Below are 20,757 nucleotides of genomic sequence, written 5' to 3' on the forward strand. Positions count from 1 at the left end.
AATACACATCAGAAAAAGGTTAATTTCTTTGTCCCAGGTCACTAGTAGGAAATCTGCGCTACTTGAAGAGATAAATCGGAGGAAATGCACATTCACCACATGGCCGAGGTGACAATACCAGCCCTCAGTTACCTTTTTCTTGTTTCGGCTGCTTTCTTCCTGGCAGAGCTGGCAGATCTGGGCGTTTCCAGGTCCTGATGGCTGTTCCTAAACCCGTGATGAAACCCAAGACATTTTGCTTTACTTGGGTCCTGTAGTAGACCCCTGCGGCTGATCCTTATTTTAAAACCAGGATGAAGATTTCACACTGTTGTGTTTTTAGCCCCTCTCAATTCACAACCCACCAGGCAGCCATGCTGGACCAATGTGCATTTATCTGCAGGACAGTTGCCCTGGCTACACCATGGCTCTGGCTGTGCTTTGCCGGGCACTCAGGAGAAAGAACAGGCTCTGGTCAATTTGACGTGCACAGAAGCAACCAACCAAACAGAAAAACAAATAACCCTTCCCTCTAGCCTACACAGGAACTGGCAAAACCCTAACCCAGACCAAGGACTGCCATTTTCACAAATATTAAATTATTTTTTCGTTGTTCTTTTTAAAGACACCGACCTAGGAAAGGAACCATAAAAGAGGTTAATATAGTTTTTGCTGAAAAGGCAAAATGAACACACGTAAATGTAGCACCAACAACTAAAAGCCTTCCTACTGAAATAAGCAGCACTTTTCCACTAGGGAACCAGATTGTTGCTACACGCTCTACACACATAAATCCTCACAAAGACAAAAAACCCAAAGCACAAACTCCAGGGTATTTGGGCCAAGGAAAATACTGCAGTAACCCAGGAGCTCCCTCAGCACACTTGCTGTTCAGTATTTCAATGCTAGAAAAGGAATCACCAACCTGCTCTTCCTGCGTGTCACTCTGCAACCTACAAGAGAAAAACATCATCACTTTGAGCCGGTACTTCAGTCGCTGCTACTGTTGAGAAAAACATAGAATCAGAATCACAGAATATCCCGAATTGGAAGGGACCCATAAGGATCATCGAGTCCAACTCCTGGCACCACACAGGTCTACCCAAAATTTTAGACCATGTGACTAAGTGCACAGTCTAATTGCTTCTTAAATTCAGACAGGCTTGGTGCAGTGACTAACATCTGGACAATCAGAGGATTCCTCCATCCTGTTATTAACATCCCACCCACAGTGATTTCTGGTTTTGTTTCTTCAAAACCACACTGCCAAGTCTGCTCACACGAGAGCTGAGGCATTCATAAACTTCATCAGAGAAGCAAAGAGGCAGCATGTCACTGGTGTTGTAGAATAAATGTTAGACATGCAGCACACTCCTGGCTAAATGGAAAAACTTATAAAATGACTCCTGAAAAGCAGAAAAAAGGGAGCCCAAACATGGAAGAACAGTTTAGACAATATACACATAGTTCAAAATTAACATTAAACTTATTATTGCAAAATGATTGATCCCCCAGATCTGTGAACAGGCAATGATAACATTATATTAAAAAGCCTTCCAGACAAATTGGCAGACCGATGCTAATATTGCTAATGTGCTCAAGGTGAAACAGGGGCAAAAAGCATCAGAGGCCTGGAAGGTTTTAATATCCAGTAAAGAAGATTTGAATAGAGCTTATGCTGTTTTTAAGACAATACTTTTCCAATCGCCTTTATATTAGCATTCAGTGCACCATGTCAGAGCGCTGTGTATTTCCACTCACTTTCAGAGAGTTATTTCAGAGAGTTATTCAGAAAAAAGGCTGTTACCATCTCTGAGCAACATCCTCATTACAGAGCTCTTCCCTATCAGTTTTTAAAACTTACATTTAAACCTAAATCTTAAGCTTAACTTTCAAAGGCTAAACAAACCCTGTGACAACAATCCTCATTAACATTCTGTTTAGAAACATGCTACCTGAAGTACTTTTTTTTTTTTTTTTTTTTTAAATATGGCCACATTCTTGAATCACCACTATTTTAAGTTCTTCTCAAACAGCTTCTATTTTCATCCAGAAGCCACTATTATTAACTGCAGGTGTCACAGGTTCACCAACTCTTCTCCTGTCCCCCACCAACAAAAGATACCTTCTTTGGACACTAGCATCAAAGGTCCAGCTCTGTGCCGGATTTGGTTTATGAGGCTTCATTAAATATGAAAAATTAGGAAACACTAGATTTATATAGAAACAAGTTCAAAGGTAAATAGGAGAGAGAGAGAGTGCTTTTCGCATCCAGAAACCTTGATGGCAAGCAGTAGAACCTGCTTCTTCCCTTTGACAGGAATTAGAAAAAGAGAAGGCAAAAATGAGATTTCTTCCATACTTGTATGTCAGGACACTGTTTTCCTCTCTCAGAGGCTGTTTCAGTTTCGCATTTTCTTCCTGGATTTTGAGCTTCCCATCCTGCCAAAAGGAAACATTTATCCGTCAGTCAAACCATGTTAACAGCTCCTGCTTCACCTCTGCCACACCGCAAAAGGAGACTTTACACTGATACTTAGGGAACACTGATCTCACTGCCCCACTCTTGACATGAAGGTGTGTTTGGACACTCGAAAACATACAGTCACCAGTCCACCCTAAGAGCAACTCTGCATGCTTTTCTTTTGCTATGAACACAGCTGATTTCACATTTCAGAGCTGGACTCTTAAAGATGTCCAATGGTATCCTTTTACTAAAGGACAAGAAATTTTGGCCACTTTATTTTTATTTTTTTAATTCTCCTGTACAACAGAGGTTGAAAAGGTAAATAGGCTCTACAGGCTTTTTGAGAACTGATCAGGGTGACAAATCTTCTCAACCAGTAAAGAAAAATCCCCTCCTACTCCCTATCTGATAACTGGGTCATAGCCTGAGCCATATATGTACGGAACAACTCTTTGAAACGTGACTGTCAGAATTCGCCTGCTCACTATATAGCAAGTACTGGCAGAATCACCCACGCACGCATGGCTCTCAAGTTGCAGCCATCATTGCAGTGCAGCCCTTAAATTCCTGAAAATGCAAACTTCCATTAGACTGGGAACCACCGACAAGTTTTGTGGCAAAAGAAATCCATTCTGAAATGTGTTCGGTTTTTTCCCCCCCTCCAAATTGGCCTATTTGCTCTTAGCAGGAGCACCCTACTGAGGCTTGCTGAGTAAAGGAGGCTAACCACAGGCCACCACCCGTTCTCACACCCAGTGACAAGCTGGCACACAAGCAGTCAAGAAAAGCAACAATTCTGCCTTCCAGATAGCTAGCCAACTTCTGCTTTAGGAGGTTAGACTGTCCCATTTTGGTCTGTTTTTACTGGCCAACAGCATTGCACTTAGATCTCAATTCTTTCTGTTGAATTATAGCTGTTCCAGTAGAGCAATGTGACATTTTGATAAATGAATCGTGATGCATAAGTAACTTCGCAGAAATTGTGTGTAATATCAGGGAAAAAAAGAGGAAGCTTAAAGCAACCCAGGGGAGCCCAGTGAAGGCAACTCTCAAGTGCAGCAACCCACGTATGAATTTCAGAAACCATCTCTTTTTTCACAGTTCTCATATTTATGAGTTTTGCTCTCCAAAACAACTGCCAATTTCCAGCAAGAGAACCCGTTTTGTTTTATACAAAAACCTGTAGAGCAGATTTTCACTTTCAAAGGCAAATTACTTCTAAAAAGGGAGTTTCACTCGGGGACTATCAGTTTTACTCTGGAGATTAACATTGCATTTTACTTTGAAAAACACTGAATTCACTAATGCACAGCACTGAAAGAACACTGAAAGTGATTTGTGATTCCCTTAAAAGATAATTTTGTTTTCCAAGTTGTACTATTTTTCAGGAGAATTTCCCTTATTATGATGCAAAAAAGTAGAGTGAGCAAGCTTGCTTTTCACTACATGTAACGCATACAGCATCTCTCCTGCTGTATTACATTTGGTTTTCATAAACTATTGAAGGAAATCATAATCACTCTCAAGATTTTGTCAGGTACCCAGCCTAGAAGAGCAATTCTGTGTTCTGCAATTCAATGTAACGTATAAAATCTTTCTTTTGAGTCTCAACCAAATAAAATGCCTATTTACCACGTGCAAGAAGTGTTCCAAAGCTTACCTTGTTGTGAGACATTAGCAATACTTATTTATTGCCTAATAAAGCTTCAGAAAAGAGAATGAGCATAATGAAACCTTATTTCAAATTTAATCCAAGAGGAAAAAATAAGTCATGTTACCCACCGGTTTTAACAAATTCTTTGGGACTTTTTTGTTTCCTTGGCTGCTTTGGTGATTTTGTGACCATCTGTCTCTTTCTCGCTTCAGTTCCAGTTCAAGGTGGCTCCTGCAATATCACGGTGGAATTATGAATAAAGGCTATGGTTTTATAACACTCAATATCAAGAGCCGTTACATTATAAAAACTAATTAACTCTCTTTATCCTAAAGCAATTGAAGCCCAATCCCAGAGCTAAAAACTGCCTCTCAGTAAAAGGCTGTTTCACATGTGTGAAGCCACAAAAGGCCAGGATGGAGAATCTAAATGTTCTTCATGTAATTCTAGCACAAATTTGCCGGAAATAAGCCTGTTGACTAGGTCTGCAAGTCTTTAAAAAATACCAATCTATTCATTCATTCTAGCACTGTTCATCAGTGCCCTGTTCAAGACATTCTTCAGCAGATGACCTGCTACATGACAGGCTGTGAAACCCAAGGCAATATCCTCAACCACTTCTCAAAGCCATCCGGACATGAAGGATAGAATCCTCCTCCCTCTGAGCTGTGGCAATCCTTCAAGCCCTTGTGTAGACTTGAACAGGAGAAACGAGCCCCTGGGCTGAAAGCAGGCCGTGAGTGTTGTTTTAGAGCCTGCAGTTACCTCACTGGCCTAGCCTTATCGGTAACCATGGGGTGACGCACGCTCCCTCGAGACTGCTAAGCAGCCAGGCCGCTGCTCTGCACTGCAGCCCCGCCGAGGCTTTTGTGTCACCTCATGCGGGGCGTGCTGTGGTACATCGAGCCGGAGGGAACAAAGGCGAGGCTGAGTGCAGCACATTTGTATTCGGGATGACAGCTGATCAGCGGGTCAAGGACAGATGAGCAAGCACATCTGAGGTCCCTGATACAGCCTGAAGAAAAGCACAACTCCAAATCCAGCCGTGGGTCACACACCCCTTACTCTGGGGCACCAGAAAACTCCACAACCGTGGCCTGCCAGCACACAGCAGCAACAAAGCTGTTGGAGCGCACAGAACTGGGGACTGAAGCACCAGAAATCCCATTTTCTGAAATCTTTACAAGTTAATTGGACAGTAATACGGTAGCTACAGTGAAGAACAACTCCTGCTCCAAAAGCAAAGGCTAGAAATTGAATAACGTACATGCTGGTAAACACATTGGCAGGATTTGTACTACCAAACACTCATAATCCTCAGTTCTGTTAAGAAAAAAATATGTCTGTTATTAACCTCACCAGTCTCAATGCTCAAACAGCTTCTTTTAAATAACTTATTTGACTGCGTCCTCATTAATTACAAAGCCTAACTGAAATGAGTAAAGCTGGTGGAAACTTAAATCCAGAAACGATTCCTTATCCATGTGGACATTCAAAAACAAACCACCCAGGGGAATCTTGCTTACAATTTGATTAACACAAAATTCCTCATTTCCTCTCAAAAGGACACAATTCAAGCAAGACTACCTGCTACCCTCACTTAAATCTATCAGTACAGCCTCCTGGTAAAGGAGGCACAATCATTTTCATACTGCCGCCTCGATTTAGCATGAGCAATACTGTATTCAGAAAGGGGTGGATTGATGCCAAAATGTACCAGTTTGAAAACATCCTCCCCAGATGCTACGCTAATTCAGTTAAACTGACTTAGTGTGAATTGCATGTGCGAAGATATATTCCCTGCACATACCTAATAATATCACTGAACTCGCCCACGCACACCTGGGACTAGCACAAGTTTCTGATAAAAGCCATTTGCCGGCTTTGTGGGCAGCCTCGGTAACTTTTTGAAATAGGAAACAAAAGAAGCCGTGCCATGATTAGGGACGAAAAAATCCACCCAGCAGTGCTTCCACACCATTCACTCCAGTGACCTTGCTGCAGAAGAGAGGAAGCGTCATGGCTGCAGATAGAAAGATGCTCTGCTATTTTAACATAAGAGGATTTCTCTGTTTCCCTCTTGTTGGTAAACTGATGACACTGCAGGGGGGAAAGCTGACAGCTCTCGTTAAGTTTTCTGTATTTGGCTTCCAGCTTTTTAGTTGTCACCCAGCAAAACTGAGACCCCTGCCAGAGTGGTTCCAAAGAATGTTTATCAATATGGTGATAGTCGCTTTATATGAATATATGTGTATATATGAAATATATGAATATATTTATAAAAATATATGTGATGGCAGGGTTTCAACTAGAAAAATCATAGCACTTTGTCGGACTGACCGTCAAGATCGCTTCCCTTGCTCCCTCCCTTGCTCCTTAACTCTTCCATGATAGCTCTAGGCAAAGGCATCTTTGAGCTACATCTCTGACTATAAGCAGCAAATTGTTTGCTTTTCTTGTTTGCTCCAGGTTCCCTTTAGGTTCCAGGTTATGCTGCTACAAGTGAGAAGTCTAGTGTAATGCTAGATTTTGGCGAGGTCTGTGTGGGTGTCAGAGGCCTGCCTGCACGTTGAAGCATACAACCAACTAACTCAAGCTCCCTAGAGCAGACTAACCTGCAACAGGATCTTGGTGCACATCAAGGATCGACCAAGCTTCCCAAACACGTTTTGTACTTTGCAGTGATCTCCATCCTCCTACCTCACTAGCACTGCCAGTTCCCAAAAGAGATGGTTCTGGGCAGATGCTCAAAGTGCAGAAAGCATCCATGGAAATTTCTGTATTCAAAAAGAATATCCTGACTTTTCATTTCCACCCAAGAGATGTTCTGCAGCCTGTTTCTGATATTTCATCACCACAAAGATTTGTACTTTTGCTTGTGAGTTCTGCTGACCACTCAGGTTTTTTTGCATTTCCTTCCAATCACATTTTCGACACTTTAACTTTAAAGATACCCATGTTAAAAGCCTTGCTGTCTCACAAAGCGTTTCACCTCCCCACTGTTAATCTCACTTGGAATCAAAAACACCTCTTGTCTCTCTGCCTGCAGCCCCTTCCTCCTTTTAGAACTGCCCTGCCTGCTTTTGTCTAGACACAGTAAGAACAACCCAGGAAATAAATTAGAAAAGGATCTCTTCACCGCTGCCTGGAGAGCTCTTCCACTTCTAGCTGGAGGCTGTTGATTTTGTCCCCAAACTCCTGCTTGAAGAGACGGTTGTCCTGCTGGGCCAACTGACGGTCCTTCTCTGCCTGTCGCAATCTGGATTTGAGCCACATGAACTTGTGATAAAAAACAAAAGCCATGGTGGGGAGGAAGACCGAGTTTAAACAACAAATTAAAAAAACCCAGTGAAAAGGTAAAGCCAAAAAAAGGGATGGTAAAAGCAATGGGAAGGAGGGAAATGTTTTAAAGAAAAGCAAAATGTAGGTGAACCAGGCAGAAGCGCTGATTTTCAATTTTTTTTATTCTATTACTACAGTTTACAGCCATTAGATGAAAAACATAAAACATCACTTTTATCCAGATTCAAAGCAAACCTCAAGTACACAGAATTTTAAGTCAAATTTGATTTTAATGTATGTTACAACTCAGCTTTATGCACGTAACTGGAACTTGCAACATAGGTTAGCTACTATATTTAGAATTAGTGCATTTTCCTGGTTTCTTCCACAGACTGTCACGCTGACTCAAGTACCCAGGCATTAGTACACCAAAGCATCTCTGCTTCGGGCCTGACATCAGAAATTGCCAGATGCGTAATTGTCTGATTTTAACACTGTTGTGACAGCAAACAAAACCAGCCCAATCCCCTATTCCTACAGAAGAAATTTGAGGAGAGGCAGGGGCATTAATAGTTCTAACTCGCTACTCGGATACACCTTGATGAAAGCTTTTACCATTTTTTTGCCCCCCACAGGTAGTTAAAATGTATTTCTAGTAAAAGATTACTGAAGGTTAAGTTTATACTTTCAAGCATGAGACTTCGCTTAAAGATTGAGACCTGGTCTCCACGTCTGCTTGTGTGCAGGAGTCCATTGAACAAGCTAAGCAGTGGTACACGCTTGTGCATAGGAGGACTAGGCTGAGCCTCACGGATTTTTACATGTACCTAGCGAGAGTCAATAGGTATTTTTTCCCAGTTGTATTTCAGTCACATCTGCCTCCTGCTGCCCCACGGAGCACTATCCAACAGCACAAAGGGGGAACTGGCACCAAAGAATTTTTACAACCATCTCACCAGAGCAAAAAAAAACCTTATTTGACTCAAACCTCCCAAACATCATTTTCTTGAGAGAAAAACATCTCTAGGAGCACTTATAAGGTAAAGGCTGTAAAGGGCCAGCATATTGAACTTCTGTGGCCACAGGGAAGAGGATATTAATTTATAATAGTCCAAGGTACAGTTGCTTACAGTTTTGCACTAGGATGTTACAATGACAATTATTTTTCCTATCCGGAGATGTTTCCAAGCTTTAGCTGTTCTTTCACTAGCAAATTCCATGTTTGTATTGAGCAACAGAAACTTAGAAGCAAATGAAAGAAGTGTAACAGTAAAAGGCAACTCTTCCTTTTAAACCACTAACTACTCAGACAAGGAGTGGTCAAGTACCAAATTACCATTTCCACTCCCCACCACTGCACATTTTTCATTTTGTTTGTTTCAAACACTAGAGTATAAAGATCAGATTTATTTTTATTTTTTTTTGTAAAACATGTAACTTCCCTTTCTAGGGAGAGGAGAGACCTATCAAAAAAAACCTCTCCTCAGGTTCCTTCAGTCAGGAAGAACAGCAAGGTATGTCTAGAGGGATTCATGGCAGAGGTAGAAGGCAATGCAGAGATAAGGAGGTTTTCACTGAACTTACCACTCTATCATGTTACTCTAAGACACCTAGCTACTAATTCTGGACACATGAAGTTTAAAGGAATAAGGATAACTCCCTACCCTCCCACCAAGTCACTAAGGCAAAATCGTTGCAAGCAGTCTTGGTTACAAGAGGGCTGGTCTTCGCGGCGATGAGCTATCGAGTCGCGCCCATCTGTCTTTGACTTGGGGCTGAACCCACAGAACAGAAGTGAATGGGTAAACAGCTTGGGGTACGCACACAACTACTTTCAACAACTTCCAGGGATGCATTTTCTCCTCTACTTCACAAAAAGGGAAACACAGAAAACTAGTTGACTTTCCAGAGCTGGCCAATGCAATATTGGCTTGGCCAACACGCCTAGTATCCATACATGTTGAAGACTTGTGCTGCTGTATACGGCATGCATCACCAGGATGTACAGAGCCACATTCCTTACGCTTTTCTGGTGTGTTTATTGGCCAACTCATTGGTACTTTTAACACAGTTTAAATGGCAAAGTTGGGGATTTTTATATCCGACTAAATCTCTGAAGAAAAACTCACTGATTTTAAAAACTCAGCAAATTCCAAATCAACTTTAGATGACAATTAACATTTTAACAGTTGATTTTTAGCAATTCTCAAGTTCTTCCCTCATAAATGAGTTCTGATGTCAGAGCTGTGAGGTGACCAGACATAAAAATGTTTAATGATGCTTCTGGATCAGTTTGTTTGCTGCACTATTTAAGGTTTTTGCCTGTTTCACCAAATCCTTTTCACTGTATAAGTAAGTCAGAATGAGGATGAGGAGGAAATGGAAAAAAATAAGAACAGCAAGAGAAAAAGAGCAAGTCAATTAGCTGAGAAGATATAATACATTTTAAAATACAATTTTTCTACAAGCAAACTGACCTATGTCATTAAGAGTCATAAATCCTGAAAATAAGAACATTAATTTAGTGCAATGAACTATTCATTAAATAAGTCTCATACAATACATCTTGCCATGACCTAAGGTTTCCCCTGGTTTTGCTCAGAGCTAGCAGTCACAGCAATTCACAGAGATCAAACTTTTGAACCTTTGGCCAAACAAGAAAAAAGGGGAAAAGGAGCACTGCTCCTTGCCATATCAGCCCAGCTTCACTGCTGAGGCCCTCTTAATTACATGAGGGTTAATAACATGGAAGCAACACAGCCATGAGGTTGGAGCTTGTCCTAGACTAGATGGATGTCATTCCTACAGGCTATCTCTATCAACCTTTAGTGACAATCAGGCTGCCCTATCATCTTCCTTGATGTACTTTCACGTGAGATTTTTTTCAAGCTTTTTTTTCCTCAGAAAGCATAAGAATCAGAGCATTTGTCAGTTCGTAAAGAGAATGGTTCAAATTTTGGGGTGTGTTTTTTTTTTTTCTTCAAAACAGTACCAGAGAGATCTGGAATAACCAAGCATCTGTAAAACTGGTCTCTGTTGTATGTTTGTCCTCCCTGCTCCCATGGCAATAGCTACCAAAAGTCAAGCACTTCTTTAACTGCGCGACTGTGCTATCAGATGTATCAGTGCTATCAGAGATGGTAACTGACTGCGTAACATACAAATATGCAGCTGACATAGATAAACAAAGCTGCTATGTTTATTACTGTTCTAGCAGTATATTTTTTAATGGAAGCCCTCCTAAAAAATATGCAAAACACTTCTCCTAACAGTATCTCAAAATTATCACTGAGACTGAATCCTACTCGCTTCAGGTAGAGCTATTTAGAGGTGACTAAGCACTGCATTTGGACTCACTCACTTCATTCATTTCAGTTTGACACTGTCACTATAATGAACACAATTATAATAATTGTAAAAGTTTCATTTTTTACCTTTGTTCAAGCTGTTTAATGGTAGCAGCCATCTGATTTGTTTTTTCTTCCAAACGGCTGTTTAATTCACTCTTCTGTTTCACTCCCATATCTGAACTCTGGAAAAAATAGCAACATGCTTTCTGTAAGTACGGGTGAAACCAAAATAAGCCAGGACATATCATGTGACAAATGAAATGAAAGAGACAGAACCCAAACAGACAGAAGGTGCTCAAAAAGCAAATGCCAGGTCAATATCATAAGGCCAAGCATCTTGCCCTACAGGTGCAGGCTATATCTGGGGACCCCACAGAAAGACAATACCATAATCAGTTCTGCTTTCTGTATAATATGTAGTATATGTAGTGATGCAGCAGCTGCTAAGATCACTCAACTGCTGTGCACGGAATGATTGGCTCAAGGAGCACAGAAGCAACACTTTGCTACTCTAAAATTTATTTTATTGTTTATTTCTGAGCATTATGTGCTGCTCTTTGCCATTATGCAGTAATGTATGTAAAGATACCATATACTTTTAAATATGAGATCGTATTGGAACAGAAGCTGTCATGGTTTAGTTTTTACAGCACAAAAGCCAGAAGATGCTTTCCCCACTGAAACACACACATTTCCAAATCACTGCCAGTCTTTCTTCACAACAAACAGCATTTTCCTTTAACTCCCAACATGGTCAATCGCTTAAAACACTACAGCTTTCTGTCTTGCCCCTCAGCAGCTCACGTCCTCTTTACTAAACTGAATAAACATCACTGGGATTACAGAGCACATCCACAGGCTGGAAAGCAGTCTGAACCAAACCTCATGATTCCTGCTGTTTAAATTCTTGGCTTGACCCTGGAGAAAAAAGCCTGTGGGCTCTAAAAGTGAGTATCTGCACCGACAAAAAAGTAAAACAAGGCATAAAGGGAGATCATCCCAGAGAACTGGTAAAGCTAAAAATCTGTTTTCTACCCTGCAAGGAAAGAAACCAGCACGGAACTACTGAACACAGATCAATCATGCAAACACCTGAAAAACATGCTCAACTGAAGAGTGGCCCACTACTAAGATACCCTCCCCCAAATCATAACTACAGTGTGTGCACTTTGCTACACTGGGGAAAATCCCATCCTTACCAATAATGTGCTCTAACAGACACTTGTGACGGTAACCTACACAGGGAAACATTCCTTTCACTTAAGACATTTTTTATTTTTTCAATCTTCTGTTGGTTTATAAATTTAAAAAAGGCAAAAATACTATCAGTGCATATGTCATTATAGAAATATCTTCCTTGAAGTTTCTTGCACAAATCAACTCTAACCTGTAGAATGCCAGCCCTAATGAAAGCAGCAAACAGAAACAAATGTAGAAAAACAATATACAGGTAGGGAGAAGGTTTAAACAGGAGCAAGACAGAAGTATGGTATACTGCCTGTCACCCTTCCACACCCAGTACTTTTAAAACAAGGTGGGGTGTGGAAACAAAGGCCCTAAAATAAACTTTTACCTGGAATTCATTACATTTGATTTAACTATTTTCCTACCTGCAGCTTGAAAGATAGTTCATGCTTAAGGGCCCTGAGATCATCCAGTTGCTGTCTGAGCGCCACCAGAGCATCTTGCTTCTCGCAGACATCTTTCTCCAGCATCTTCATGGCTAACTCCATTTCCTGTCTCATCCCAATCTGGACCTCCAGCTCCTTTTCCACATCCTGAAATACACAGCTCAGTCAGCACTACTCGCCAGCTTTCTTCACCATCAATGAAGTAACCACCCTTCACTGGTGCTCTTGGCAATGGAGTCACAACCCCGAAGTGTGCTGCATTGCCACAGCATCACAGTTACAAATCTGACACATCAAAAACAATTAAGGACAACAAATATGCTATTTCAATCCAATATTAAAGCAATGTAACCAGCATTACTAGCAAAGAGTCAGAAAGCACTACCTGAGTCCATCCTTCTGATGGAGGGGACTAGTGAAAAAGCTGGCAGACTTAATTTCCTTAGAAGGTTCTGCTCGGGCATTTTATTTTGCACCAGCTGAACACAAGGTACTGAGTAACAGTTCAGATAGTGGCAATACCCTTACCTGCAAGGGGGATGCGTCAGACCTAGAAAAGCAACTGCACTGCTCATTTTGAGAAAAAGAGACCTTGAACTGATAAATAGTCACAAAATTAACATTAATTCTGACAAGACTATCTCAGATCAGGGTGAGGTGGTAGGCAGGCAGAAATGACAGTAAGCACCTGACCAAACATGTTGAAAAGTGATCCTCTAGTATGGAGTAATTATGTGAAAAAGCCATTCATAGTGAGCTTCAACCTCACGCTGTCCTTACCAGCCGCAGCTGAGTCTCTTCCTTTAACTGTTTTCGTGCCTCAGTCAGTGCATGTCCATCTGCAGTTCTGTCTTTAGTGACCTAAGGAAGAAACCCAATTAACTTGTCATTATATACGCCAGTAATCCTCACATTTGGTGATCATTTGCTTTTCCCACTTTGAAAACAAATTCTGCAAATATCAAAACTCAGCAGCTCTACTCAGTTAATGCAGCATGCAGCTTACGTGAAGTGACTATTCCCCCATTTCCCCAAGTTGCTCAGTGCAATTCAATGAATATGAATAAAATGGACAGACTGTCTATTTTCAGATCTTAGACAATATACTACGTATGGTTACAAAGTCTCAGACAAATATCTGATGGGGTTTAAAACCCCTAACAGATTCTGTCAGAGTTACGAGTACTTTAAACAAATCAAAGAAAAGATGATAGAGTATTTCAACATCCTTTCCTGCCCCTTTATTTCTGAAAAGGGTAGTGTTTCAGGCCAAAAAAGCAGAACTCCTACTTTCAAATTTTTTTTGCCACCCCTTAATTAAATCATCCTTCTTCCTGTCCCTTCTGACACCTCCACCCAGCAAGCCACGAGCATGCTGTGTTAGCTTTCAGCTCTGCACATGCTCACTGTTTCATCAGCTACTGCCAGGCAGGATTTACTGTGGCCAGGGTCCATCTGTTACCCTCTGCAGAAGGCCCACCTGGAGTTACCTTTACTTATTACAGATTTCTGTGAGATACATAAGGAAATTAAGTCTCTTCAAAACACCTACTCTGCATCAAATTTGGGCTGGAACTGCCCAAAGGGTTCCAGAATCATCTACACACACCAACCTTACGATTGGACTCCAAGATGTAAGAACTTTCTTCTTTAACCCGCTCCATCTCTTCCTGCAGTGTAATAATCCTGTTGTTTGCAACAGCAAGCTGTGTACAAAACAGAACAACAGTAAATATATCAAACACACACTTGGCAGGTTTTTTTCCCCTCTAGATAGATTTCCCGTATTAATTTGTTCATATTCCAAGTGAGAAAAACAAATAGTTGAAGTGACAAAAGACAGTTCAACCCCCGTCATGAAGACAGACCGTCTGAAAGAGTATCGGTTAGCCAACAGTGGAAGTCTGTCACACTGGTAACTAAAACAGACTTTCCAAACCATTTCTGTTCATGTCTTTCAGTAAAGTTATTCAGTTCTAAGGGTCACTACCTGCTAGACTCTACATAACCTGTGGTTAGCACAATTCAATGTAAATCCTCACTCCATTCTTCTTCCTTTGACAGGCATAACAAAAAAATAAAAATGTGAACATAAAAAAAATAGCTTTAAAAAACCAGAACTTTAGCAATGGAAATAAACAACCAGAGAAGTAGTACTTGCGTGGATTTGCTATAGCTTTGCTAGTTTGGATACATTGCTGCTCAGAGCATCTGAAGTGCAAGATTTAAACATGCACTTCAGATGCTCTGAGCGTTTAAGCATTTGGGCAGGAGAAGTGCTACTAAAAGTGCTCCTCATTACAGGAGGAAGACTTAACTGGAAACTGAGGGTCAGCAGCACACACCACCCTTACGAGACAAGACATTGCCTCAGAATAATTCCCCATAAAGACATGCCTGCAGACTAACAGACTACTTTGAGTGTGTGGTCAAAGTCCAAAACAACTTCAGAAAACTCCTTCTGACTTGGTAAATTGGAACTTCTGTAAGTCTTGCACGCAAGAAAAGATCAGTTACATTCCAAGAGAGACTTCACTAAGAGACAAGCAAGTTACTAAAACTCAACGTATACTTGAGTCATTATTGTAATTAATTTCACGGGTACCATGCTTAATGGACACAGCATTCATACACTGCAGGTAATAAATCAAAAGCCATATATTATATTAGCACTAAGAATTGAAGCCTACAGTAGACCACCTTTTCAAAATTAAAAAGGATTAAAAGTTAGTCATTTTTAACTGTGAAAGTTAATTCTAACTCTGAGACTGGATACACTAACTTCCACTACTAAAGCTTCTCATCATTTGGCATCATCCATTAGAGAAGGTGTTCAAGAATCAGACACACAGACCTCTGATGAGGGTGAACAAGCAAGAAAGAATTTCTATTTCATATTTGTACTGCCAGGGCAGTGAGATGTCCTAACCAAAGTCATTCCGCTGAGCTAAGTGACATGCTGACAGAGACACTGTAAAACCTTTAGGATGACAATTACTTTCACCCGTTTGTCGGGGGAATTGACCTATGACGATTTTATTACATATATTCCATTATTAATAAACTGCAAAACCAATTTCAAGACACAGATTACACCTACAACTCATGTGCCAACCACCTTCCATGCTCAGATTGAACAATGTTTTATCCAGAAAGACTTGATTTCTTACAAATCATGACAGGCTAGAGGAAACGTTATTGCTATGTTTCAAATAGTATCTTAACATAGTAGTAAACTTCTGCATCTGTCAAAAATAAACAGAAGTTCATAAAGTTTTTCATACCATCTTGATGTCTCAAGACATGTCAGCTGTATGGTATTTGAAACCACATCCATTGTACAATTTACTCTAAGACACTTTGCAAAAATCAGAAAGTATTCATAAGACTTCAGAAGGAAAAAGGGGATTCAATTAGGTTTGGATTTTTAACAAAGATTTAGCTGTTTTCTACATCATATTTAGTTAGCAGCAACAGTCAGTGTAATTCCTTGGCAGCTCAGTTATTCCAGTTCCATTATTAAACCGACATCATTACTTACACCACAACTCTGAAAATAAATCCTTCCTTACCGTTTCTACACTTAATTCCATAAGGCCAAAACATCAGATGCTTCCCTATTACACTTACCTCCTCGGTCAGTTTAGTGTTGGATTTTTCTAAAGCATCCACTTTTGCCTGTAGGTTGTTCACTGTAGCACTGGTGAAAAGAAGAAAGCCTACATTAATTCCTTCTTTTTTAGTAGTCTCATTTCTATTGTGCTATATAATAAAGAATAAATACATCATGTATTACCTTAAGTGTCTGTTGAGTTCTTCTACATAGTTCTTCTGGTCCAAAATAGCAGTTATTTGACCATCTCTGGAGAAAAAAAAAAATCATTCAGCTCAGCCAGAGCATAGTCCTTTCATATCTAAAGCCAATGACTGTGTGGCATGTTTGTGGAGGCCCCAAGCAGACCAGAAGGCCTCCTCCGCCAAGCCAAAAGATGATGAGACAGAGAGGAGCCAATCCCAAGTCAAAACAGAAAGACAAGCTGAAGAGGAAATAGCACAGTTTCTCTTTGATCCTAAACCTCACTATTTGTATTAATAGACCTAAGAGACACCATTAAAGGTCTAAGAGGAAATGCGGCCAACTGTTATGTTCAACTGGACAACATTCAGGCGTTTTGTGACACAAGAAACGGAAGGATTAAGGCAGAAAACGTTTTAGTGAGTACAAAACAATTTTGAATTAAAAAACAGCTTTGCTCTACTTTTATATTGGACAAGAGTTATCTTGCCAAAATTCATTCAAGGAAAGCCATCAACAAATGTGCTTTTTGCATGCATTTCCAGCAGGAAATCCTAACTAAAGGAGAAATTTAGAAATGAAACTACAGATAAAATAAAGGCAATCAAAACACCAGACCCTGAGGTACAATAATTAAACATGTACTTGAATTCAAAATGGCAGAACCTCGTAAATAGGAAGAAAGAGTCTCAAAAGTCTCAGAAAACCACAAGACTGGATCTGTGTGTCAGTGTACCCACACTACTTTTCAAGATCTTGCTCTGAAAGTTGAATAGCTACATTTGTGTACACTGGCACAAGTATTCAGAACTATTACACTTATGATCAGTTCTAAGTGGAGAATTTATTTAGGGATGGTATGGTGCCAAAAATCAACTGCTATCCTGCTAGCTGCACGACTGGTAAAGGCTACTAAGCTGCTTACCGAAAAGGTTTTCAAGAATGGCAGACCTAACTCAGCAAAGGGTCACTTTTAAGGTATTTTCATTATCTTAAATTGCCAGTTAATAAAGAACACACAGAATTCCTGGGACACCTTCCCTTCCCCTGCCGCCTCCCAATACTTCCAGTGTCTTATTTATACATTGTTTTTCATAGAGGAGCAATTCACTCTAAGAAATGTTTTAGTGAAAAAATTAACAGCTTGCAGGGCAACTTGAAATACTTGAAAAATCATCAAGAGATAACTCGACAATTTATCCTGAAAACTCGAAAAGTTATCAGGAGATGACAAGCAGGACTCTCATGCGTGTGCTTACCCTTCACTGCCTTTTGTGCTGTTCCCATCTTTCAAATACATTGAGAAATCAATAACTCCAACCTAGGGAAAAAAATGCATTTTATATTAAATGCTTCTCTTAAGAAACACTATTCATAGCTATGGAAGTTCAGGGTCGTTCAGTTAGAACATCAGCACATGTTGTATCATAACAAAGATTCATTATACCAGTAATCTAGCCAAAATGAAGGAAAACATATCCTCGTTCAAGCAAGAATATGCTAGCAGAAACAGCAAGTTAGCAAGCAAGTCTTAGCAGATAAGGACAAACATTATCATCACTAGAACTATACATACATTGCTTATGCAAGCTGTAATATAAGTGCTTGTGGGCCTTTTCTCTTTTGTTTAATGGCTACATTGATCTAGTCATATGGCATGAGTGAATTACAAGATCAGTCCACTTCTCCCCCCCTTTTTGGGGAAGTCCATCCCAGCATTCTCCTTTATCTTCTACATTTCACGCCACAGCAATCCAAATGCAGACTGCATGAAAGCATAACAAAGAGAAAACCAAAATCTTGAATCTCTGATCTCAGTGCTGCCAGCTAACCGATGAACACTATAACGGTAGCAAGCTTGTATTAGTCTTAAATTACTTACAGAAAAAGATTTGAATCTCAGATAAACAAAGTCCTCTACAACAGAAAATTGGTCCAATTTAAATGAGCAGAAAAAACATTAACGGAACACCCAGTACCTGTGAATCCAGGTCTTCTCCTTTCATGCAGAAGTTTGCATCAATGACATTCAAACCTACTAGCAGGCCAGCAATGATCGCACCTTCTTCTTCCATCATTAGTGCATTAGGCTCGTAAAATTCACTGCAGGATGGACAACAGGAGAAAACAAGTGTTGCATCTTTTAAAATTCGACCAGAACAAGGTCAACTAGAATGGCTTTTCTGGTATTTCATACAATAATAAAACACAAGTCAGGCTTAATAAAAAACAGGCAGTAACAAAAACTACACAGAAGTGTAGTCCTATCAATAAACTGATGCTCTGACCAAACATCTGCCAGCACAGTACATCTTGGGGTGAGGCAAAGACCCAGTAAGTAGGAGATCTGGGCTCTCAGCTGTTAGAAGGTGATGCAAAGCAAGCATGAAAGTTGAGCAATATCAGAGCACAGCGAAGATTCAAGACTGAGGCTTAATATTAGAGTTTTACAAATAGCATGCTTTTACTGCTCCATTAAATACTTGTCTAACATAAGACACCACCACACTTTCCAGTGGACAATAGGAAGTTCTCCGTTCCAACCCCAAGTCAGCTATGGATTTGCATGGACAGACAACAACAACAAAAAAAACCTACTTGCTTAAGTAAAGAAACATTAACATATTTATTAAATCCTACTACTTAACGTAATCATAGCAGTTCAAATCTGTGGACTTGCAATTAGCCTAAAAACTAACTGCTGTTTTATGAATGGGGAAGTAGACAGAGAGAAGCGAAATGACTTGTTCTGAGTCAGATGCTGATGAAGTGACAAGGTCAGAAACAAGTCCAGGGCCAAAATCTCACAAACGAGAATGCTGCATCCCACCTATACAAATATTTCACCCAAGTCACCTCTTTGGAAACAAAATTTTTGTTTATTCTAACAGACAGACACTTGAGACAATAAGGGTGGCAAAGTGGCAGCTCCTGAATAAAGAAAGAATATTAAGCATTTTTATTCCTTCAAAGGAAGCTCTACATTTCACAAACATTACCATCACATCAGGAAGAGTACACACACCCTTACCTTTTGGGTGTAAAAGATCTTAAAAAAAAAAATCTTACAATAGGGCAGAAGGGAACCTTATCTAATCTGAGAGAGAGTTCACCACTCACCTGAGAAGATCCTTTCTGTTAATCAAGGCTTTCATGTATTCTGAAAGCTTCTTCTGCATTAGAGCCAGGCGAAGCCAAGCTCTTCCTCTACCTACAGGTGTCCTACAAAGGCAAGAAACAAAACAGTTACAAACTGCAATACACATTCACAGACAGCTTTAATAATCCCATTGTGTCTGAAGTTTCTGCACCCTGAAGATACAGCTGCCATTGATGACAAGAGGGATATACAAGGTATTTAAGCATGAATAGTTACAGACAAGTTTATCATATAATCATAGAATGGTTTGGGTTGGAAGGGGCCTTTATAGAGATCACATAGTGCAAGTAATTATGTAAACAATTATCTAAAGAATTATCACTGCTTCTCTCCTAATTTTATATTTGTTACTATATTAAGAATATTTTCCTGACTTCACTGATGCTGGATGATACTACATAGAAGGTGATTTACTGAAGCAGATGAACTCTAGTTCAAATACAGTTTTGTATACAGCAAATCAGAAGAACACGTGTATATTCAGCTCAACATTGATGCCCAAGCATCACTTCTTCAGGTAGGTGTTAAGCCTGCTGAGAATCCACAAAGACAACAAAATCACAAATTCACCACTGTTCTCTTCAAGTATTTTGCTCATGAACGCACTCACAGGATGCAATAGTGAGTGTATAGTGAGTGCAATAGTGAGTGTACAGCCCTTCCGCCCCATTTCTCCTGACAATCTGAAGCACACGGCTTTAAAAATATGAGAACTGACATGCTGCATCACAGCTCTGGCTCCTCTACCCTGGCATACTAGCCAGGAGCCAGTATCAGATGCTCTAAAGGAAGGTGTTAAATCCCACCGTGTTGGGCAGTACCCTGATTAGAAGGAAATTTCTTTTCAGTCTCCAGCAGTCGGCTGTCTTATAGCAAGCAGCACGTGGAGCGCTTTATTTTCCAATCTTAACCAGTATAAGTAGCAATTGCACATGGAAGTCATCTTCGTTATTGCCTGTTGTGGTCTTGACCTCACTAACACATGACACTTCATAACCCAAGGGTTAGTATGTATATAAGACAGTGTTTCAGAGACCTCTTCCAAATCCGTCTGTCCTTTATTTTATGTCATGTTGCAGTTTTCTGTTACAACAGGAAAAGGTAACAGGAGCTCTGGCATGACACTCCTGGCGCTCCATGCTGATCTTGTAAGCTGTTCTAGGCAGAATCCTGCCAGTCCTCCAGTACAAGCACCTGTCCATATATACTTCACTAGTTACTAACCCAAGAGAAGCTGTTATTGAATCTATTCACCCTTTCTTTGAGCAAGGAAGATCTGATTCTTAGTCATGATGCTCGTACAAAAGTTTCCTCAAACCTTTTAGCTATTTTCTAGACTGAAAGCCTTCACGCTAACAATTTTTTTTCTTTAGCAATGGAATAAGCAAACCTGAATGTGATATCTGAAATGACTATGCAATTTTTAAGAGCAATATAT

At 40.2% G+C, this 20,757-nt stretch overlaps 1 protein-coding gene across 4 annotated transcripts in view; it reads right to left on the reverse strand.

Annotated features, from left to right (window-relative positions):
- Positions 1-20,757, reverse strand: part of RUFY3 (RUN and FYVE domain containing 3) — a 55,915-nt gene that overhangs the window by 3,426 nt on the left and 31,732 nt on the right. The window contains exons 4-17 of one of the 4 annotated variants that reach the window (XM_035552898.2): positions 19,280-19,381; positions 18,139-18,262; positions 17,419-17,480; positions 16,160-16,225; positions 15,994-16,063; positions 13,977-14,069; positions 13,144-13,224; positions 12,343-12,510; positions 10,817-10,914; positions 7,240-7,359; positions 4,229-4,331; positions 2,342-2,421; positions 905-932; positions 133-207 (exon numbers count right to left, since the gene is read on the reverse strand). In XM_035552898.2, coding sequence (XP_035408791.1) covers positions 133-207; positions 905-932; positions 2,342-2,421; positions 4,229-4,331; positions 7,240-7,359; positions 10,817-10,914; positions 12,343-12,510; positions 13,144-13,224; positions 13,977-14,069; positions 15,994-16,063; positions 16,160-16,225; positions 17,419-17,480; positions 18,139-18,262; positions 19,280-19,381 — 1,270 coding nt within the window. Of the gene's footprint in view, positions 1-132; positions 208-904; positions 933-2,341; positions 2,422-4,228; positions 4,332-7,239; positions 7,380-7,567; positions 9,727-10,816; positions 10,915-12,342; positions 12,511-13,143; positions 13,225-13,976; positions 14,070-15,993; positions 16,064-16,159; positions 16,226-17,418; positions 17,481-18,138; positions 18,263-19,279; positions 19,382-20,757 lie in introns of those variants that run through there. The other 3 variants (XR_007708175.1, XM_035552983.2, XM_050710269.1) reach the window with 3 other exon arrangements.

The sequence above is a fragment of the Cygnus atratus genome, chromosome 4 (assembly GCF_013377495.2).
Source record: "Cygnus atratus isolate AKBS03 ecotype Queensland, Australia chromosome 4, CAtr_DNAZoo_HiC_assembly, whole genome shotgun sequence".
Lineage (NCBI taxonomy): Eukaryota > Metazoa > Chordata > Aves > Anseriformes > Anatidae > Cygnus > Cygnus atratus.